Genomic DNA, 23637 nt, shown 5'->3' on the forward strand with positions numbered 1-23637 from the left:
GGTGTATACCTAATGTTCTGTCTCCATTTGATTAAAAAAGAAATAAATGATAGCAAGTTAAAATGGTAGACAGTGCAGTGGAGGAAAAGAAAATAGATTTTCTTATATGAATTTGATTAGGATGAATTTTTTTCAAGAGAATAGAAATTCTTATTATAAGTAAGTATTTTTATAATAAATTTAAATTTTCTTGTATTTTTTAGTTAGCATGCTATTATGAGTTATACAAAAGTTTAGGATAACCTACAAAAATTAAAAAATCAAAAAATTATTTAAAAAGTCAAAAAATTCATATTATTTGGGGAAAGTTTGTGGGGAATTATTTTGTCCTTAGAATTCAACTATCTAAAAGTTTAAAAGTTAAAAGTTCAAAAGTTAACAAGGGTAGAATGGTCATTTTGATTTTACTATAATAGTTTATTACACATCTTTTTGTAAAAAATCAAAAAGTTATCTTAAATACATCTTCTTTTTTTCTGTCACGACCTGCTCCCGTACCCAAAGGTTAAATATCGTGATGGCCAGTAATTGAAATTACCTCCAGCCAATTCTTAGACAAATTATTAAACGTGAGCGGAAAAAATATTTAAGTAAGGGTACCAAAATAATGATTGGAGTTTCTATTTTTTATAACAAAATTTATTGATCAAAAAGGTCGATATTTACATATAAATAATATAATTATAAATACTATAAAAGTGTTGTGTGTGTGTCTATTCCGCAGTCTCGCGTCTAAGACTCTCCAAAAATTATTTCTAAATTGCATTGTTTCCTGAAAATTGATAAACAGTTATAAGCACATGGTAGAGTAAGAAATATTATACTAAGAGTATGAGGGCATAAAATTAACCATGGATAATTATTGGCTAAACAAAGTTTGATATTAAAATACAGAGTATATAATACGGAGATCATTTGACATATGATACAGAAATCATATAAATAAAATAAGTATTGCCACGGTACAGAACAGAACAAATGCATGGACTCAAGAGGTAGCTCCCACAATAGTGTGGCACCTAACTCCGTACAACACTTTGTTACACACTAGAAATCAGAGTGTCAGTGGATCCATAACAGATATAGGGTCAAGTGATTAATCAGATGGCTAATGGTTATTCAAGTCTCTCAAGGTATGAGACTCTCGTGGTGATAATTACCAAAATATTTATATAATCATAGTCAAATAATTTCTAAAATTTAAACAAACATATCTATGGGTTTCATTTTAAGAAAATAGAATTTAGAAAATAAATAATATAATTAAAACATAATTTACGTAAAATAAATTATGATAATTCAAAATATACATAAAATATATCATAATAACTCTATATATAATATAATTTATTTTAAAATTAATTATAATTTTTAGCTTTCGTTCACTGCGCCTTACTAAATACTCTAAACTCAAAGTTTTATATGTAAAAAGACACTAGAGAGTGGAGAGAGAAAATAAGAGAGTTTGGAAGATGTGGATGCTTTTGATGATTGATGAAGGTGGCTTGCGGAGCAAGAGGGCTTGGGGCGCACGTAAATTGTTGTATAGAACATGATGTATTTTAATATATTTTAGTCTAATAAAAATATATAGAAAAATATAATACAAATATTATAATACTTAAAAAATAATATTAAAAATATATAGAAAAATATAATACAAATATTATAATACTTAAAAAATAATATCTAATAGTAATATAAAGTTAATTTTTTTTAAATTATTTATAATTAAATAATACTAATATAAAATTTAAAAGATAATTTAAATTTTTGAGTTGTTATATTTTTTTAGTTAAAAAGTCAAAAAGTGCACTTATATAGCACATTTCAAATTAATTTTTTGACTTTTTACGAAAAGATTTATAATAAAATATTGTAATAAAATCAAAATAACTATTATACCCTTGTTGACTTTTTAAATTTTAACTTTTTCACTTTTAGATAGTTAAATTCAAAAGACAAAATAATAATTTTGCTCTCTAAACTTTTCCCAAATAGTATAAATTTTTTAATTTTTTTAGTAATTTTTAAATTTTTTTAACTTTTATAATTTCTTTCAAACAACAAAGCCTTACCTTTATAATTTTATTTTATTTTTAACTCCCACTACTTTTATGGTAAGCAAACTCAGAATTTTTATTTTTTTTTCCATTTTCTTCATTATTCATCATTTTCATCCTAATAGTGCTTGTCAAGAAAAAAAAAACAATAAATACAAAAAAAAAAATGATATTTTCATATTTTTATATTTAGTAAATTATTTTTAAATTTTTAGATTAGGTACATTTTAAAATTGTTTTAAAATAACTACAACATTATAAAAACTATTAAAATTAAAAAATAATTTTCAAAAATTAAACCAAATTTCATAAAAACCATACATTTCACAGATGTTGGACACGTAAGGCGAGTATCGCGAGCACAGAGGATCACTCTTACTTGGCAATTATCCAATTTGGAAAGTTCCTCGCATTTTCACTCCCAACAACACTTGGCGTCGAAACGTATTCTCTCCCGTTCACATTGCCTTTACGGGCTCATGGGGCTATCGCCTGGTTTGGAAATAAATTTTTTTAATAATTTTTAAATTTTTTAATTAAAATAGTGTTAAAAAAATTAAAATATTTAGAATGATTTTTTAATTTTTTATGAAAAAATATGCAAAAAATAGTGAGAAAAAATTTTTATAATTTTTTAGTATAAATTATTAATTTTTTTAATAATTTTTTAACTAAAAAATAATATTGTCAAATGAGATCTTATATTTTGATAATTCAAATAGATTAATAAATAAAATTTATCAAATATTTTATTATTAAAAAAAATTATATTAATCAAATATTAATAATTATTTAATTTAATTTAATTTCTGTCCATTATTTATTATAAAAATTATATTTATTATTGATAAAAATATAATTTAATCAAATAAATATTGATATCCAATTAATATAATTTTTTATAAAAATAAAATAGTCAATGAATTGTCCAAACAAAGCTTACCTGACCCTTTAGTTTAGTTGACCAGAGAAGAAAGAGAGGGAAACTTTGAGAGAGAGAGAGAGAGGGGGGAAAGATAAGTCTTCCAACCAGTCATTGACTATGGAGAACTAAGAGTACAGAGGAAGAGAGCACTCATCCATCTATTCATTCCTCATCTTCTCCATTCTCTCTCTCATCTGATCCAAAATTGAGAGACTTTTAGAGAGGGAGAGTGAGAAAAATGGAGTCTGGCCAACAATCTCCCCAATTGAAAGGGTTTGTCATAATCACACTCCCTCCTGCTGATAACCCTTCTCTTGGCAAAACCATAACAGCTTTCACTCTCTCTGATGATTCACCTCAACCCCAACCCCAATCTCAATCTCAATCTCAACAACCCCACCACCAATCCCCACCACCACCACCACCACCACCACTACTTCCTATTCAATCACCACCAAACCCTCAACTTCCTCAATTCTCACCCAGAAGATCCCTCTTTGGTACTAGAAGAATTCGATTGAGTCTTCTGGGTATCTTCCTAATCGCTCTAATTTTGTGGCGTTATTCTTCTCCATCTACCCTTTATGAAGAATTAAGCAGTTCTAATGAAGATCGCGAAAAACCCACTTCCTTTATCTTTCCTTTGTATCCTAAATTGGGTATTCGAGAGATGTCACAGAGAGATATTGAGCTTAAATTGGGGAAGTTTGTGAGGAAGAATTCGGCGGTTTCTGTGTCACAGATTGATGATGGAATGAGACACAAATCGAACTCTAAATTTGTTTCGAGCTCGTTGAAGATCGGTTCAACTGCTAATTTACCTGTTAGGGGAAATATTTATCCAGATGGGTATGTGTGTTTTTCATTGTTGATTTATTCATCAATTCAGTATTGATCTTTATTGGTACATAGGATTGCTGTTATGGGTATTAAGTCAAACTAATTTTTTTTTTATTTTTATATTTTGTCTGTGCAAACAGATAATTTTTATTTATATTTTGTTTGTGCAAGCAGATAATTTTTAGCAAATCATAATTTCTATTTTATGATCTGTTTGTGCACAATTTGATTGTATATATGTATTGTCTAGGCACCAAATTGTGTTGCTTTGGCTTCTTTCTTCCTCTTTTTGTTTATTTTTTAAATTTTGACACTGCAAAAGAAAAAGGGCTCATGAGGTAAAATGAAAATGTGATGTATTAATGAGTATATGAAAACTGACAGCATGTAGTTGGAGTAGGTGATCCAATGATTTTAACGAAATTTTAGGCCTTGAAAATAAGCCATCCTCCAGGCATGACATGAACAACTAAATTTTCCGGGAGAGTTGATACGGAACATGTGTTATTGGAAAAAAAATTTAATTGGAGTTTTGTCTTTTATGAACCCAACATACCCAACATGGATGTATTAATGCATGTTAATGTGGTGATAATTAATGGGGCAGTCTATGGCCAGACAAGTGTTCAGATATAAAGTCAAGGACAGTTCATTATGGTAATATGATTATGGTTTGTTTAAATAACGTTTGTTCCTTCTTTCGCAGGTGACCTAGACTATTTTAATGATTGTGGAAAGTGACTTTTGTAGTAACAAAATTAGATAATAATAGTTTCTTAAATTCAGTTATCCAGAACATTTCTCACAATTCACTGCCTGAATTAGTAATTGGTTTTACAACATGACCACTACTGTTATACTAGGACAGTGTTAAACTGGAAACAAGGACCAGTTGTCATATTGAAGATTTTCGGAGTTTTTGAGTTTGTTTCCAATTTTTTGTTTTTAATTTGTCTCTTTTTGATATGAGTATAGATTTATACTTGTAAATAGTGTCTTTTTGATATAAGGTACATTTATCATAATCAATAATGCGATCATAGATCTCAAGGCAAGCATCTTACCTATCACACACCATATGTTCAACATCATTTAGAACAAGTTTTTCATTGATTTTGTATCTAAAGTTGTTGTATTCCTGATATATCTTGAATATGTAATTGATTGTACATATATATATTATTTTAGAAATTATAACCAAAAATATTTACAATTCACATTTTGAAAAAAAGAAAAAGAAAAAAAGAGTAGTTTAATTCACAATGTGATGCTCAATTTAAAAACTGTTATTGTGGCTGTGTAGAACCATGATATGCCCTTCCAAATCATATAGAAATTGTTATTGCAAAAGCACAAACCAGTCCGTCACTATCTTAACTATCATTTTCAAATGCTTTTGACATCATATTTCATCTTTTGTACAGATTGTATTACACACATATGCTTGTTGGGAGTCCTCCAAAACATTATTTTCTTGATGTGGATACTGGGAGTGACTTAACATGGATCCAATGTGATGCTCCATGCTCTAGTTGTGCTAAGGTAAGGCATGGTTGCAACAAGCTCTTGTGTTTTTTCAGTCTGTCAAGGGTTTATGTAAGACTCATAGGCTCCGTTTGTTTCGACGTAAAATATTTTACGCAAAAAAATATTTTTCTTGTAAATTGATTTTATAGAGAAAAAAAAAAATTTTGTTTTTGTTTTTTGGTATTTGGTTGACACTTAAAACAAAAATATTTTATTACCCAAAAAATAAATTTTGATTCATAAAGTGTCATTTATGATTTTTTAATGAGCTAAGATACTTATTTGAAAAGGCTAAATGTGTTAAAAACTAAAAGATAGTGAGTGAGTCAATTTTGTAAAAATTTACTTACAGAATTTTTAAAGGTAAAGTCATTTTTTAGAAAATGATGCAAACATATTTTACTTGTTTTTTGTTCAATGAAACAACGGAAAATGAGTAAAATATTTTTGGCAAAAACATTTTACGTCAAAACAAACGGAGCCATAGTCTCTCTCTCTCTCTCTCTCTCAATTCGTTTGCCCCTAACTTGACAAAGCTCAAAGGTTGAGATGAGGGGGAATGGACCAATAAAATAAAGATAAAAATCTCTCCATCATGGAGAATACGCCAAACTAATTATATAATAAGATTGAAATCTGACTTCTTCTTCTTCTTTTATAAATTTATTCAAGGAAAGGTCACTTGAAATAAGATTTTTTTTTTTTTTTTTTTTTGGCCAGGGAGCGCACCCTTTGTACAAACCCACGAAAGGCCAAATCATACCTTCCAAGGACTCGTTGTGTTTTGAAGTTCAGAGAAATCAGAAGACATATTGTCAAACATGTTTGCAGTGTGATTATGAAATAGAATATGCAGATCAAAGCTCCTCCATTGGGGTTCTTACAAGGGATGAGCTCCATCTAACAGTTGCCAATGGATCAGTTACCCAGTCGAGTGTCGTTTTTGGGTCTCTCTCTCTCTCAAAATATTAGTTCCTTTGTGGATTTTGTTACTTATCCAATTAACACATTGATATTGAATTTATATCTGTCAGGTGTGCACATGATCAGGATTTTGTTACTTATCCAATTAACACGTTGATATTGAATTTATATCTGTCAGGTGTGCATATGATCAGCAAGGCTTACTCCTAAATTCATTGGCAATGACGGATGGAATTCTAGGGCTTAGCAGGGCTAAAGTTAGCTTACCTTCTCAATTGGCAAGTCAGGGAATCATTAACAATGTTGTAGGCCATTGTCTCACCACTGATTCAGGAGGTGGTGGATATATGTTCTTGGGTGATGACTTTGTCCCCTACTGGCAAATGACATGGATCCCCATGCTTTACAGCCCTTCCACGTGAGTGTAAAACTCTCAGAATCAGCATTCTTTTTCTTTTTTTAAACCTATTTTTTGGCATAGCTTATTGGCAAATCTTTAATTGCAAGACATTTGTATGTAGAGGGGTTAGATTGGAAGAAAAATCTTAATATGTATAATGCTTAGAAGATATTACTCCTTTCGTCCCAAATTGTTTGTCTAATTTACTATTCCAAACAACATTAAAAAATCATCTACATTTTTTAATTTAATGATTTTGAAGACCATATTGACAAGAACTAATAGAGATATTTTAATTTGTGAAAAGTTTGAATTTTTCTTTTACAAAAAATACATTATTTATTTACTCGGTCAAAGGCTTCAGATAATTTCGGTGGAAATTTCTCAAATACTGGACACAGTTGTTTCCAAGGTTTTCATTTAACAGCAAGAAACATAGTGTATGTAGTTATTTTAATTCCAATCTAGCAGCTCTTCCCTTGTGCTATAGTCAGGACATAAAATTTCTCAATTTTTCGTTTCTAACAAACATAATCTATTTTGTTGAAACACTTCTACAATTATTTTTGGGACAAATTATTTTACCATTGCATTTGTTCTTATCCTTGATTTCTCCTTATTTGGTTCACTTTCATCGTCTTTTTGTAATGCTTTATTATTATATCTTTCGCTCCATTTGGTAGTAGTGATGGAAAATTAAAAGGAAAGCTGAAGGGATGGAAAAAGTTAATATGGGAAAGGAAAGAAAGACACTTTGCTTTGTTTGGTTGGTTGAGTAGGAAGGAAAAGAGTGTTTGTTTGCTTTACATGAGGTTGTTTTCTGAACTCTGATGGGAAAACTACATACAAACAGTCCCTTTCTTTTACTCCTGCTTGATGTATTTCCCACTTTTAGAATAATTGGTGACTTAACACCACCAACTGAGCATTAACTTTTTTGATACACATACTTCCTTATCTTGCATTTGTGCGCACTTGTGGAACTCAATTCTGAAGCATTTTTAATTTGTTTATTTTATTTTTTGTTGTTTTTGGTTCAGGAACTTTTATCAGACAGAGGTCGTCAAAATGAGTTATGGAAATAAAAAACTCAGTTTAGGTGGTCAGTCTGATGGACTAGCACGGGTAATTTTTGATAGCGGCAGTTCTTATACATACTTCACAAATCAAGCATATTCTGATTTGGTTGCCTCCGTAAGTATTTTACACATTTAAGCATGAATATCTTCTTTTACAGTACTTTCACCAGTTCTACTGAATTTCTGATATCCATTGATTTGCAGCTTAATGATGTTTCTGGTGAAGGCCTCATCCAGGATGCATCCGACACTACGTTGCCCATTTGTTGGCGAGCTAAATTCCCAATAAGGTACCCGGAAATAAAAATGGAAATGTGGTTGTCTAGTCTGTATCTGGAATTAGTTTCAAGTGGGAATAATTTCATTGAAGTAATACTTACTAAATTACTATCATTTTCTCTTAGAAGGTGATCATAAAACTATTATTCTGCTTGGAGTGTTCTTTTCCCGAAATTATTGGTCTACCCAGATTGCTTATGCTTAAAGAATAACTTCACAGGGCCTATAGTAAATGTTGGGTGTAGGTATATGGGTCCACCCCTGATACATGGCACCCTCAGGCTGTGCCACATAATCACATCATGGCTTCCCCTAAGATGAACAAATATTTTAGTAGCATGTCAATTTTGCCTGAAGGTGCATACAAGTTTACTGTATCTGCCCCTTGAGGACATTGCTTATTAGTAAAAATTGATCACTTTGGTCATCTGTTTAACTCTGTGTTTCCAGTATAACTGTGACACTATTACATGGTAGTAGTGTTGGTAGTGGTGGTGGTAAGGGTTTGTTGCAGGATTAATTTTAAGGGTTTGGTTAACAAGCCCAAGCCTGCTAAGGGCATTGGTTAACAATGCTTTAAATGGTTGTACATTCTTTATCGTGATGCACTTTACTATTTCGAGCTTCTTAATAATTGCCCTTAAGGCACTCATCACTTCAGATATGACCATCTCTCAATTGAGCACCATAGTCTAAAAGTGTGCATCTATATGATTGCAGATCTGTTTCAGATGTCAAGCAAAATTTTAAACCATTGACCCTTCAATTTGGAAGCAAATGGTGGATGGCCTCCAGAAAGCTTCGTATTATGCCGGAGGGTTACTTGATCGTAAATGTAAGGATTTCTAGCCCTTTTACTTGGTTTCTTTTCAATATCTCAAGTTGTAAGTTGCAAAAGCACCATGTGATGAAAGCTCCCTTTACTGCAGAATAAAGGCAATGCGTGCTTGGGTATCCTTGATGGAAGCAAAGTACATGATGGTTCCACTGTTATAATCGGAGGTATTGTTCCTTCAATCTTGTGATTTCCGCAATAGTTTATAATCCTTTATTTTCTCTTGTTCTTTCATATATGATTGTTATAGTTCACCACTAGTTTTTGCCTATCCTTTGGCTTGGGCTTTATTCAACCTAACAAGAAATTAAATTGGGCTAACCAAATGGGAGTAGCCTAGTTGGCCAAAAATCAAGGGTTCGAGTCTTGCCTCATACAACACTCCCCTTAACCTTGGCTAGGGCCTCTGACGTACTAAAAAAATGAAATTATAAACTGACTCTTTGAGTAATTTGGGATAAAGAAAGCATCAAACTGGAATATGTGATTTGTTTCTCATTTTCATCTACTTGTGCATCTCCTACCTTTTGCAGATATCTCATTGCGAGGACAATTGGTTGTATATGACAATGTGAACGAGAAAATCGGGTGGGCCCAATCAGATTGTGTCAAGCCGGAGAGAATTAAGAGCCTTCCATTTTTCGGAGGCATGGATCGTGAGAGTTAACATGGACAACATTTGACACACCAAAAAAACAAAAAAAAAATGACTCGCTGAACATTCAATCCAGTATTGATGGACAGTTTTTCCTTGTAAATAACCAGCTCAGTCGCTGCCTTTTTGAGAATTTTGTGTGCTATAACTTCTATCATATGTTTATATAAATCTTCACTTCACTTGGACATATATAAATACCTGTTTTTTTGTTATCTTCTGTAATGCTACATCATGTCCCTATATAAATTTGTAGTTCACTAGGACATAATATTTTTGTACAACTCACCATGTAACTAAGTTTTCTCTCTTGTTTCCTATATGCCCGATTAGGCCTTTGAAGTGGAAGTTTGTATTATCACATAATTTGTTAAACAAAAGCCTTAGAATATGGTTGATGTGATTTTGTGTTGGCTTCGTACTAGGGGTGGTCAAAATTCAACTATATATTGAAAGATTTAATTGAATTGGGATTGAACTTCCCTATTAATCCATATACTATTTTTAAAATTTTTAATGTCTCTGAAGTGGAACATTTTTATGTCATGACTCGTACTATAGGTACAATGAGATAATACAAGTTCTTTCACAATGCTTTATTTATATTCTTAGTAAAAATAGATCAAGATCAAATATATTTTTTTCTCAAGTATCATTTTTCACGATAAGAGGTAAAGATGATAAACAAAGCAAATAACTCAAGCTCAATTCGTGTTCATGTTCAGATTGTTAAAAGTTTGTTCAAACTTAGTTCGTTAAATAAATAAATCAAACTCAAACATATTTTGCTCATTAAAATTTTCAAACCAAATTTGAAAAATTAATTGCTCGTTCAACACTATTTAATAAGCCTAAAATTATATAAAATATCAAACTACTCCAACTAGTTTGAACAAATTTTAAAATTTGTTAAAATTATCAAACTAAGTTTGCACAATTAACTATTCGGCTTGTTCGATTCATTTATCACTCCTAATAATGGGCAGAATTTATTCTTCTTGCACCGTAATTACACAGGCTTCCAAACTCAATAAATATGAAATATTATTTGTTTTGAAAAATGGTGAAGCAAGAGATCAAATTACAAGAAAAATGACAAAATTAGTGGAGGAAGAAACAAGGATGAAGCATGGAAAAGTTAAGCACCATAAGGGCTTTTTTTAAAAAAGATATCTGTTGGCATCAAAACCATATTTGAAACTTTTTTTAGGCATCCAAAGGGACATCAAATCAGCGGATAGACAAGGATTCTAACACGCCACACATACAGGAGATTACATATTTTGTTAATAACTGAACTTTCCAAATCATGAAAAATGAAACCCTAATGATACAATCAAATCTAGCTGGACATCATGACCTGATCAGTAGTTGCTTGCAGCGCTTGGCTCGCAAAATACCTGACATCAACATCTGGGTCCTCACTCAGCTCAACCAAACAGGGACGGATTGTCTTCTCTACCACCTGCATTTGAGATAAATATTCAACAAAATTCTGACCTAAGGTGTGCATTTTTTAACCTCAACAAAGAAAGACAACCTATAAGCCAAATTTGTATCAAGTGTGACCCAAATGTGATAGTGAGTGGTATGCCTCATCTTGGTAAATTATGTTATAAACACCACAGATACGTTGAATCGATCCAAAAAGATTACATATAGTTCATGCTAAATTCCTTATATCATGCATTACCCTCTTTTTGATCAATATCATTCTCTTCTCCCCTTTGACCTTTTTCTTTCCCGCTACCCCATATCAATTGAGTTACAATGCTTCCACCACGCACAAAGATTATCAAGAATAACAGGAAAATAAAATTAATTTAGTTACTTACAGACTGGTCAACTATAGGAATAAGAGACTGCAACACCTTTGCCACATTGAACTTGATGTTCGGTACCCTGTAATGAGTTGTTCTCAGGCCAGCTGTCGAAGCTATGACAAAAGATGATTAAGCTCTACGAACTGGATTAGTTACCTGTCTTTCGATGCAGTGATGACCACAGGCAGAAGTTTAGAACATGTAATTTCTGGCCCCATAACAGGGGCAAGGAGACAAATTGCATGTAGTATGGTCATCCGATATAAATAATGTGGATTGTTAATCATGTCCAAAACCTGTTAAGAGATTGTTAAGTTAGAGATTTAAATAAGGAAGAAAAACAAAATAGAAAGTCATCCATTAATTCAGAAGCAAATCAGTATATGCTTTTGGCAAAGGCATTATCCAATAATTTAACTAGAATTGACATGAGATATGATAGAATATTTGAATTTTACTTCACATACACCCCTGGAAAATGTTACTAGTCTATATAATAATTTGTAAAATATTGGAAATTGACCCGAATTGAACAAGATGTTTGACACAACAAATAGAGAAAGCAACAAACCATGTAACGAGTCTTTCTTCAGTAGGTAACCAAGTCAATACCTGTGGAATTATGTGCTGCATTGCCCATTCTGGACCAAATTCTTCTGCAAGGCGCTTCACATTATTAGCAGCTGCATCTCGAATAGAGTAAACCTACAGCATACCCACTAAAATTAGCAAAAGTATATTAAAAAATCAAAGATGTTAATTACTCATCAAAGAAAAGAAAAAAAAGTCATGATGTTAATCGCTTAGAAGATATTGACAGACTGATGTGAGACACCAATCAAATGCCGAAGGAACAATTGTAAAGGAATCACAAGATTCTCACAGTAAACTCAAGATGTGAACTAAGTGGCAGAAAAATCTCTATAGAGAACATATATTTATCCTAAATTTTGGTTATCCTCCTAGAATTTGAGTCCTGATCCTGACAGGAGCCATGTTGCGCAAATATTGTCAGAGGTTAGGTATAATTCCAATCTTACCTCTCCCAATGCACTCGGTTGGTTTGGATCAAGAATGGGTAATGTCCTTTCTTAACTTCATGAGGTCCCCACCTCATAGATTTTTAGAAATACCTCCATTTTTCTCCTTTACTATATTATTAACTTTCTCCAAATGTTCTAATGTACTCCAACTGGATGTGTTTAAATCAAATCTTCCAAGGACCCCAATGTTTTTCTGTTATACAATATTAAATACTACTTTTTCTAACATAGTATGTTCCTGGAATAGTTCGTAAGAATACCTCCATTTCTCTCACTTGCTATATTATATGAACTTCCTCTAAATTTTCCAATATACTCCAACTTGATGTGTTTAAATAAAATCTTCCAATGACCACCTCAATGCTTATCTGTTATCCAATATTAGATACTGCTTTTTCTAATAATAGTATGTTATTTGTACAGTACACAAATTGCTTACCAAACAAAACAGGATGGGGTTAAAAAAAAAAAAAGGAAAGAAATTAGAGGGACAAGAAAGCTGGTGACAAAATCAAGGAACGGAACTAAAGTATATTAGCATATTGGGTTTAGTATGCACACTATTTGACCTGTACATGAGAATAAAACAATCAAGCAAAAAAGAGATACAAATTTCATGTGATTATTACTCAATATGAAGTTTCACAAACCTTGTCTCATGAAATTTGCGTGCAAAGAGACTCAGCCTATCATTAAATGAAAAACCTATACCTAGACGAATCACCAATCAAGGCGGGTATTCTATTAAATCATTTCACAAACCTTATCTTTCAACCATTGCATGCAAAGAGCACCAAGCTTATCATCAAAAAACCCGACACCCAACTGACTTGCCAACAATGGTATGTATTCTATTATTGCAAGACGAACTCTCCAGTGTCTATCCTCTGCAAGTTCAACAATTGCTGGCAGCAGGGACTGGGATAGTAGATCAATTCCAATGACCTACATGAAAAGGATATATCAAGTAGAGAAAATATAAAATGTTATGACAACTCACCAGAAAGCAGTTCATTTAAATAATTTTACACTAAAGATTGAAAGCATTGAGAATTATGCAACAAAAACCTTGCTCCAAGTGGCAATTGCAAAAATAAGCATTTTTAAGGGCTATGCACACACATCCCTTAGAATCCCAAAAATTAGTTGTTGATAGAAAGGTCGGTGCCATAGTTGTTATTAGAAAAAAAATATCTCCTCAATTGACCAACTATAGCACATTTATTCATCTTCTTTCTTGAAGGAGATCAGCAGAGTGGCTGGAAATGGAAATATTTGGGGGAAAGAGCTTGATTTTGGCAAGTTTTCTCATTATCTACCATTGTGATCTCAACAAATCATAACTTACAATATGTAGGCACGGATTTAGCTTGAAATTGGTTCAAAAGGATATAAAAAACAAGAACACCGGGCAACATTCTGTTAGATCATATTATTTTCATGACAACAAGTTTTGCACCATAAAAATGATTTCTGACCCTGTATGTAAGATCATATGATGAGCAACATTAATCAGACTACTTCTGCACGACAATTACAATTAAAGGAAGAAGAAAATGAACCATGGATCAAAAACCAAATAGAACACATTAAAGCTAAGTGGAATATAGCGATCTTAACTGACCTGATTCACTTGATCAAGCTTGCTGATAATATTCAGTCGAACGTCAGGGAACTCATCTTTCAGAAGAGAGAGGAAGATTGGTAAAAGCTGCTCTATTGTTGCATCCTGCAATCACCAATAGAGAGAAATATTGAAGGTCACTTGAAGATTTGAAATGAGAAAAATACAACAGAGAAGCTCAAAATCTTGTGATATCACAAGTGAAGCAAATTCTTTTCCTCCTTATATATATACATACATATATATATATACATATTTTATCAAAATAGCACTCAGGCAAGGGGGAGCTCAACTTCGTGGAGTAGCTAAACATGTAATTGATAATGGAAACCAAGAAACTGCAGGTGACATGTTTCAATTTTTAGAATAAGAAACATGAAAAATATCTGGATTTGACAGGGGAAAAAAAAGAAGAAAAAGATAAAAAGAAAAAGTGGAGTTCAGAATCAGAAATAATTATTAGAACTAAGAATTCACAGACCACCAATGATATGCAAACATGAAAATTCCAATGGTGCGCAACATGTTAACACTTTTCAAATGCATGTACACCTGAAGTGAAGGTAAGCAAATATGTGCTTGATACCTAACTATCTAAGGTTCTCACCTTCCCTAGAACTGGCGCCATTCCCATTATAACTGATGCCAAAGCAGAACGTACATGCTGGGATGAATCTGATGATAGTTCCTACAGAATGCAAGAAAAATTATTATATTTATCAACTTTGAGGTGCACACAAGAAAACAATAATGGAGAAGCAGCTTTTAAGTTTTAATAACTACATAAACCAACAAGAACATTTCGAAACAAATAAATTTTTGCAATGCATATGCATGTATACCTTCACACAAGGAAGGATATGTTGAATTGCAAGCTCCGGGTTCAAAATTCGACAAAACTTGGTTACTTTTCCTGCAGCGGCTATACGCACTTCAGCCTCATTGTCTCGAAGAAGTCGAACATATGCAGGAACCAAGTCTGTTCTGAAGAATATCACAGCAACCATCAGTCTAAATACGTAACAATTCAATGAACAACAATGGGCACACAAGTAGAAGTCATAACAGCAACATTATGCAAAGGGCAGACTAATTAGTTTGACAACGTTTAAAATAGGGATCATGGAATGCTTTACTAATTTATTTACTTATTTATTTTGGATCAGCAACAAGATCATGGAATGATATATTAATCCAACGGATTTCGAAACAAGGTGAGAAAAAAGATGGGGAATAGGGATGGCAATGGATAACCTACCCTGTGGGTATCCATGGAGATCCAACCCAAATACATGGGTTTTCCCCTTTTTTTCTTATCCATTGGATAGGGTAGGTGATATTCTTTAAATATCCATAGGGGATGGATTGGGGATGGGTACTCACTAATTTCCCCATATCTCTTTTTTTTTTTTTTTTTTTTTAAAGATTCACAACTAAAACTAAATATACATTCAATCTTTTTTATTTTATTTATTTATTTATTTATTTATTCAAGTTCACAACCAATTTTTTTTTTTTTTTTTTTTTTTTTTTTAAAGATCCACAGGATTAAACTACAGGATCATAGAACTCTTTAAATGCTCTCTTCTTCTTCTTTTTTTTTTTTTTCATTTTTTGTTTTTGTTTTTATTTTTGTTTTTGTTATTGAACTACCTTTAAATGCCGTTGAATTTCCACGTTAATTAAGGACACGTATCATTTTGTTAGTGGACAACGGTAAATCAGGAGTTCACGGTTGTGCTGAGAATAACTTATTCTCTTTCATTTTAAAATAAAATGATTGAATTTTTCTCAAATTTAAATATAAACTTAATTATTATATTTGGGTTTGTTGTAGGGGTGAACAAATCTTAGGATGGACTCAGTTTGGGTCGAAGTTGGGTGATTCTATTTACATTTAAAAAATTATTTAGCATGTTTAACTAAAATTTTAAAAATTTATTTTTTATTATATTCTATTATAAATTTATTAATAACGATAATATAGATTAAATCTTAAAATGAAATATTATTTTTTTTTTGTCACTGTACACTCTAATTACTTATACGTGTTCTTTATATTTAAGTCTCTTCATATTCTTCTCAAGTTTCAATTATTTTTTATTTTCATCTTTTTACTCACTCCAAAACTCAAGTCCATTCCATCAAAATTCACTGTTATTATTAGCATTATTGTTTCTTATTGTGTTACTATATGTAAATAGAAAAAAGTTTGAATAAAATCAAATAATAAATAAGAATAATAATCAAAAATGTTTTTCTAAAGGTTTTGAGATTTTTTTTTTTAATTTTTTTTTTTATCGGGACAGTTATGAATTTGAATGATTGAACTATCGTCCATTATATGATGCATCAGCCAGAAACATTATAGGAAAAAGGTCATTTGAATGATCGAACTATCATCCATTATATGAATTTGAATGTATATTTAGTTTTTTTTGTGAACCTTAAAAAAAAATAAAAAATAAAATAAAAAAATAAGTTGTTAATATTAAATATATTAAAAAAAAAGAAAAAAGATTGAAGGTATATTTAGCTAAAACCTTAAAGCAAAAAAAAAAAAGAAAAGAAAAGAAAAGAAAAAAAAAAAGTTGTTAACATTAAATATATTTAAAAAGAAAGAAAAAAGATTGAAGGTATATTTAGCTTTTGTTGTGAACCTTAAAAAAAAAGAAAAAAAAAAAGAAGTTAACATTAAATATATTAAAAAAGAAAAAAAAAAGATTGAAGGTACATTTAGCTAAAACCTTAAAAATAAAAAAAAAAGTTGTTAACATTAAATATATTAAAAAAGAAAGAAAAAAGATTGAAGGTATATTTAGTTTTTGTTGTGAACCTTAAAAAAAAAAAAAAAAAGATTGAAGGTATATTTAGCTAAAACCTTAAAAAAAAAAAAGATACTAAAAAAGAAAGAAAAAAGATTGAAGGTATATTTAGTTTTTGTTGTGAACCTTAAAAAAAATAAAAAATAAAAAATAAAAAATAAAAAAATAAAAAATTCTTAACATTAAATATATTAAAAAAGAAAAAAAAAAAAAGATTGAAGGTATATTTAGTTTTTGTTGTAAACATTTAAAAAAAAAAGGTTGTTAACATTAAATATAAAAAATAAAAATGAGGATTAAAGTGGGTTGGGGAAAATCCAAACCCATTAGGAAATGGGGAGGGTGGTACCCATGGGGAATGGGGAATGGAGAAAATTTATTATAGGGGAATGGGGATGAGGAATTAATATCCACCCCATTAACCCCCATTGCCATCCATAAGGGGGAAAGGGAAACAAAGAATAGTCAAAAATACCAACAACACAAATAAGTTAGTACATAACAAAAAAAATGAGTGATTTATCATGTCCACAAATACCTGGTAGATTCTGGACCTACTGCTTCGCATAGCTCATATAATTGATTTGCAACCATATAACGAACCCGCCAAGATTTATCCTGTTCAGGGAAAAATAAATAACATCAGATATACAACAATATAGTACCTAGAAATGTACTACAGCATATCCCCTTAGAGCTTTGTACGAATAAAGGGTTGATCTATGTGGCTAGCACTATTTGGTACACTTTTGCAAAGGTGTATGTCGAAGTTCAAGCTATTTCAGATATACCAAAGTCTTTCATATTGAATTTAGGCTACGGTGAGTCTTATGCAATACAAGTGGAGGTACCACTGAGACCTTAAAATTGTGATGATTGCAAGGTCTATGGTCATGCCACAAATTTGTCTTTAGAAATCAAAGCCATAGGGTGGGTTCTACCTCCTTGCCTAAACAAGAATGGAGACCTAAGAAGGAAAAAAGGGATGTAAAGCCTAATGAATGGGAAGAGGTGAAGAAGTGGAAAGGTAAGGATGTGGCACACTATTCATTAAAAAAGGAAGATTCTACTGTCCATCCTTTGCCATCCTCATTGAATATATATGATGTGCTATCATCTTGTGATCCAATGGAAGAGATACACCGTAAGAGGGAAGGCCATCAACTGTTTTGGGATGTGCTATCATCTTAGTATGCCATTGCTTTTCCTAGGAAACAGATGAAATTATTTTGATTTCAAACTTGCACAAGCTCTCTACAATAATCCAGGCACATCACAATCCTAGCAAAGCACAAGTCACATACCGCCATATTGTCCATGATAAGAACAGGGCTATCCGATGATATAAGTGAACTGAGAATACATTATGAAATACTAATAATAATGAAAAGTGAATGACATGAATTAAAAATATGCTATATAACATATGAAAACACGATGGACTTACCTGAGAGAAATTAACTATCACAGGCAGAATATGTGCTACACAATCTTGGGATTCCAACAGCTTCCCAAGAGCTGCACAACCCTCGACAGCCAATAACCGAACAGAATCTTGATCTGAAACAAAACAAAGCAGTGGCTTATAAGAAATAATGAACCTCTTAGTCTGATTTCTAAAATAGCTAAGTATAAAAATCGAATCAATAAAAAATGCACAACTTATCTTCATTTGTAGATCAAAAAACAGTTAATAGGACTTTATGTTGTGGACTACACATACATAAATATGAGTTGACTGAACAACTCTTCCTATATTATAGAAGAATAAGGGATCCCACAATCAAGTTCATGTTTTAACAAAGTTAGGTGATCAAACTGATAAAGTCACATATTTTTATGTCAGTGTTAAAAGCACCAGACTATTAGCTCTTGAAGCTCATCCAAAAATAAAAACTCGCACTTATATCCACAAAGTGCAAACTGAAGCATTCCATGCTAAAAAACCTCACTCAATGGTCACATACTTCTTGTAAATGGCACATGTATTCAAACCAAGCAAGTTTTACTCAGCTTAAACTTGAGTTAGAAGACTTCCTGTCCCCGGACCTTCCGGTCCTTATTTTTGAATTAAATTAATCAGAGCTCAGTAAACTCCAGGCACTAACAAAGTCCAAATGACCATAAAATCTAGAAATAATAACCATTTAGAAGGTAGAAAACATATGTTTTTACACTACAAAAAAATAAAAAATAAACAATAATAATATTAACTACAAGAATTTGCAAGAAAGAGAACCTAACAAAGCCACCAATCCAGAATACGACTCTATTTAAACGAAGAGATAAATAGGAAACAATTATTCATGTGTTGCTTGGCATCTTAAGCCCTTTAGTTGTTTCCTTTAACTGGGATTCCATTTGTTCCCTCTCAAATTCTGAACTTCATAAAAAATCATCTTTTGCGAATCTATTAGAAAAGAAAGGCAATTTATCATTTAATTCTCTATTCACTTCACATTCAAATTAACAGAAGTTAGTTAATTAAAAAAGCTTATGTCCCATTTTGAATTTTCAATGATGAAGTTGCACAAGTAGAAAAGGCTGAAAGAATTTCAAAGAAATCATTGCCTCTTGTCTTGAATTTGACTTGAAACCCAAGATACTTCTTCATGGGATAAGGCTAAAGTTTGCACTAGCTCACTGAAGTCTGCTTTAAGGGGAATATCAGAATTAACATCAATGGTTGTTAGGTAACCGAGGTTAACAAGCGATGCGGTGAACTCTTAATGATCACAAAGGAAGATTACTTCTAGCCTTCTCAAACTTTTCAGGTTCAGGAGTGTAAAAGAACAGGAATTTTGGTTCTTTTGGAAGGTCATTAGGATGCTCATTCTCATATGCACAAAATCTGAAGCCCAAAGAATTGATACAGAATTTTTCTGTGTCAAGAATCCATCTACTGAAATTTATCTGTATCAGCAGAAATGTGAAATCTAAAACCAACATTTAATTATCAAAGAGAGAGGACTAAAGCATATGCGAAATCAATTTACCATCCTGTGTCAGATCCTCAAACATTGACATGATGTCGTTCTTCATATGGGCAGCTTCAATAGTGGCAGCAAATTTTCCCAGATTTGTTGCAGCAGCTCTCCTCACCATGGGCATGTCATCTTGACACAATTGATTATATATTGTTCGTAGTTCAGTCTTTAATGTGTCTGGGGCACTTGGGTAAGCAATATGAAATAATCCACACGATGAAACTCGAGCTGTAAACCATTCGCCGGAAGCCAGTCTCTGAATGTTGTAAAGTGCATGGTGTGAAGAAGGGATATTAACGTTGTAACATAACTACGATTAAACAAAACTGTATGTTTGTGTTGAAGATCCTGTGTACTAGACATATAATAGACCAGAGAACATAAAAATCAAACAGGTCAATAATTTAGCTTTGGAAATCCGTTGTCCTAGTTCTTTGTTAATTACCCAAAGGCATAAACTCTTTGGGTGTGGTCCAATTGTCCACATTTTCCAGATTTTAAGAAAACAAACATTAAGATGAATAAAGACTGTCAAGGGAAATATGGCAAATCAGACTATTCTAAGCGAAGAATAAAATTAGGTCACCAAAGCATACCCATATCTAGCATGCCATAATGACATGCAACCTTTCGGAGGCCAGGCATGGGAATCACAGAAAGACATTGAATAAGCAGCGTCATGCAACAAAGCAAATAGATGGCACAGCAGCCAAGCCAATTTGGTTAACAAGCATATATAAAGTATTCAAGGTGAGATGATTTAGACCATCTGTAGAGCTCACCAACAGCATTATGCGACACCTATAACTAACAATTGACATCAAACAAGAACAGGCATTGGTTCTTTCCCTTAGGAGAATCGCAAACATTCAAATTCCGTTGCATGGATTGCTTTTACATACAAAAGCACTTTGTCTTATTCTCTTCCCTACTGTTCTTTATAATCAATCTATATCCTTTGAATGTATCAAAAAGTTGGAGATGCAACATGTTGGGTCTTGTGAACTCTGATAAGTACTATATGCTGGGCCCTAGGTCCAATGGAGGGGATTGGGGGCCCTCCCCAAAGGGAAGGGTACAGGGAGCGCCTCTTTTCTGTAGAGTGTTGTTATCGTTTTATGATCATGGTAAAAACCACAACAGCCATGGACATAACCCTATCTGGAGTGAACCACATAAATCTTTGTGTTTGTGTGTGTGATTTCTTTGATTCGTTTTATATTTCTTGTTTGGTATTTTGTGTCTCATTGATCCTGTAAGGAAGAGTCGATTTCCTAACACAACCGGTGTTCTTTGTGACTTCAAATACTCCTCTCAATTTCCCAATGTTCTAAGCCATCCAGTAAGTTCTTTGCAAATGAAAATATTTCATTCAGATATTACATGGAAGTATAGTGCTTTTTTAAGTCCAACAACCATTTCTATGAGTTTCTAATTGCCAAAGCATAGGTTAAAAGCTTTTACCATAACATTACCCAAATAACAAAAACCCAATTGGCAAAACAAGCAAATACGCAAAATCAAACAAACTCAAAAAATCAATAATCTAACCTTCACCAACGGAATAAATGAATCAACCAAGTCTTGCAAGTATAGTGCTTTTCAAGTCCAACAACATTTTCTATGAGTTTCTAATTGCCAAAGTATAAGTTAAAAGCATTTTCCAACAAAAACCCAATTGGAAAAACAAGCAAATACCCAAAAAAAACAAAACCCAATTGGCGAAACAAGCAAATACCCAAAATCAAACAAACTCATGAAATCAATAATCTCACCTTCACCAACGGAATAAACGACTCGATCAAGTCCTGCTCCCTCATCTGAGCCCCAATCCTACACAACGACTCAACCGCTTTGTCCCTCACACAAGTTTCTTCAACAGTACACAGAGTCTCCAACGGCGAAAGCAACACGTTCGCGTGCTCAACCCCACCCACATAGGGAATAAAAACACCCAATTCTTCAGCCATCGCGAGGAGTACTTCATCATCATCATCATTGTTCTCGCTCAAGAACGGAATCAACTCCTTCCGGGTCCTGTCCTCCCCTAGGGCACGAGCGATGGTAGAGAGACGGCGGATCGAGTTCAGTCTCAGCTGAATGTCTTCGTTCTTGAGCTCATCGATGAGAACCGCGATCGGATACAGAGGCTCATCGATCATAGCCATAGCTGAAGTCACGAGATCTACAGAAACTGAGATTCACAGAATCGTTAGATCGTGAAATCAAGAAATGGAATGAGATGTTGGCAATGATTGGATGGAGAAGATGCAATTGAAAGCAAACCTTATTGGATGGGAGATGAAAAGCCCTAGGTGAGATTCGAGAAGAGATTTGGGGGTTGAGATTGAAAAATATCAAAGGGAATTAGTGGTGAACTTTGAACCAGGACTTGAAATTGAGGAATTTCAGTTCTCTTCAATCAAAATACAAAAAATAATTTTTTAAAAAAATGAAGAATTTTCTTTTAAGATATCTCTATAAGAGCATTACCACGGTTTACTTTTCTTTTTCTTTTTTTTTAATTATTATTAAATTTGAGTAAGGCCTAGTTTGGGTTCTACTATATAATCCATCTTTTTATCTTTTTATTTTTTTTTCATCACATCACCTCTCTACTTTTCTGCACATCTTTTTATAAAAAGATAAAAAGTGCACTTTTTTAAGACACCTCAAACCAACCCTAAATGATATCAAACGTTTTAACGAATAATTTGTATTTTTTTTATCAGAATATCAATTGATCGGAAAAACGAACGGCCGGATATGATTGATGAATTTGTGTAAATTGACCAACATTTTTTATGGACAATTTTGCAAAGATTATCCAGCTTAACAGTCACTTATAAATTTGATGAAAATATAAAATTAATTTAATTTAATGAAAAAAATAAGATAATGTTTGATAAAATTAAAAATTGAAGATTGAAAATTAAGTATTAAAAACTGAAAACTAATATTTTTAAGTTAAAAAGTTGTTTGATAGAAATTTAATTAAAAATAAATTGTTTAATATGTGTAAGATAAAATTTGAAATGTATTATTTTTAAATTGTATATTTTATTTTTTTATATTGTGATGATCTTAGTAGCGGTGGTGGCGATTGTAATGGTAGTGGTGGCGATGGCGTCGCGTTGATGGTAGCAATTATAGTAGTAGTAAAATGATGAATAATGTTTTAGAGCACTAAATTGGGAGCTCTAGAGCATCATTAATGATGTGGCACAGTGGCCCCCACCAAAGTGATGTGATGTTTTAGCTTGAGTTTGTTTTTTTTTTTTTTTTAAGCTTATTAGAGCTATTAGTGGTCCAAAAATTAGTGGGATGAATCACTACTCGTAAAATGATAGTGATGTTTATGACAATAATGAAAATAGGTGAAGGTGATAGTAGTAGTGGTGGTGGTAATGATGGCAGCGACAGCATGATGGTGGTGGTGGTAGTGAGAGTGGTAGTAGTGATAGTGACATGATGGTGGTGGTAGTGGCGGTGGAGATGGCATGGTGGTAGTGGTTTGTGGTGATAGTGAGTTTATAATAGTATATATTGATAATAATGTTTAATATTTATAAATTCAGTTAGAATTAAGTAAGTTTTATATGATTTAAAATTTTCTTAAATTTTAACTTATATTTTAAGTGGTACTTAAATTTTTAAGTGATATCAATTATAGTTATTAAACGGGCTTAATTGATTATCACTTAATCAATTTAGTTTTAAGTGTTTAATGTTATCAAACACTAACTCTCCCTTTATTTCATATCAATTGATAAAAGAGTTGGAACTCACATTTTAGGCATTTTTCATC

The 23637-nt window shown here is 32.1% G+C and overlaps 2 protein-coding genes across 4 annotated transcripts; one reads left to right on the forward strand and one right to left on the reverse strand.

The window, feature by feature from the left end:
* Positions 1 to 2984: 2984 nt before the first annotated feature.
* Positions 2985 to 9742, forward strand: LOC114282107 (Eukaryotic aspartyl protease family protein). The gene is made up of 9 exons (XM_028224761.2): positions 2985 to 3837; positions 5253 to 5370; positions 6076 to 6302; positions 6458 to 6697; positions 7720 to 7873; positions 7963 to 8048; positions 8758 to 8872; positions 8967 to 9039; positions 9406 to 9742. The coding sequence occupies exons 1-9, from the start codon at positions 3227 to 3229 to the stop codon at positions 9537 to 9539; spliced, it is 1758 nt and encodes a 585-aa protein (XP_028080562.2). The 5' UTR covers positions 2985 to 3226; the 3' UTR covers positions 9540 to 9742.
* A 908-nt stretch (positions 9743 to 10650) lies between these two features.
* On the reverse strand, positions 10651 to 22452 carry LOC114282106 (uncharacterized). Of its 3 annotated transcripts, XM_028224760.2 has the most exons (13): positions 22116 to 22452; positions 21605 to 22023; positions 19839 to 20085; positions 18290 to 18402; positions 17381 to 17460; positions 14860 to 15001; positions 14625 to 14705; positions 14018 to 14122; positions 13156 to 13338; positions 11963 to 12055; positions 11507 to 11646; positions 11363 to 11429; positions 10651 to 10992 (listed from the first exon to the last, which is right to left on the reverse strand). In XM_028224760.2, exons 2-13 carry the CDS (start codon positions 21995 to 21997, stop codon positions 10870 to 10872), a joined length of 1767 nt encoding a protein of 588 aa, XP_028080561.1. In that variant the 5' UTR covers positions 21998 to 22023; positions 22116 to 22452; the 3' UTR covers positions 10651 to 10869. The 3 variants fall into 3 exon arrangements, with proteins under 3 accessions (XP_028080561.1, XP_082766568.1, XP_082766569.1); XM_082910442.1 differs by having other exon boundaries at positions 21605 to 22377; XM_082910443.1 differs by lacking the exons at positions 21605 to 22023; positions 22116 to 22452 and adding an exon at positions 21381 to 21419.
* Positions 22453 to 23637: the final 1185 nt, after the last annotated feature.

This window comes from Camellia sinensis, chromosome 15 (assembly GCF_055761805.1).
Source record: "Camellia sinensis isolate YWXY chromosome 15, ASM5576180v1, whole genome shotgun sequence".
NCBI classification, from domain to species: domain Eukaryota; kingdom Viridiplantae; phylum Streptophyta; class Magnoliopsida; order Ericales; family Theaceae; genus Camellia; species Camellia sinensis.

Coding starts and splice junctions, on each gene's coding strand:
- LOC114282107 (XM_028224761.2), top strand. CDS start 3,227: ATGGAGTCTGGCCAACAATCTCCCCAATTGAAAGGGTTTGTCATAATC. Junction 7,874..7,962: donor ATTCTGATTTGGTTGCCTCC/GTAAGTATTTTA, acceptor ATTGATTTGCAG/CTTAATGATGTTTCTGGTGA. Junction 8,873..8,966: donor AGGGTTACTTGATCGTAAAT/GTAAGGATTTCT, acceptor CCTTTACTGCAG/AATAAAGGCAATGCGTGCTT.
- LOC114282106 (XM_028224760.2), bottom strand. CDS start 21,997: ATGGCTATGATCGATGAGCCTCTGTATCCGATCGCGGTTCTCATCGAT. Junction 12,056..13,155: donor TGCAATGGTTGAAAGATAAG/GTTTGTGAAATG, acceptor GGTATGCTGTAG/GTTTACTCTATTCGAGATGC. Junction 11,430..11,506: donor ATCACTGCATCGAAAGACAG/GTAACTAATCCA, acceptor AACTCATTACAG/GGTACCGAACATCAAGTTCA.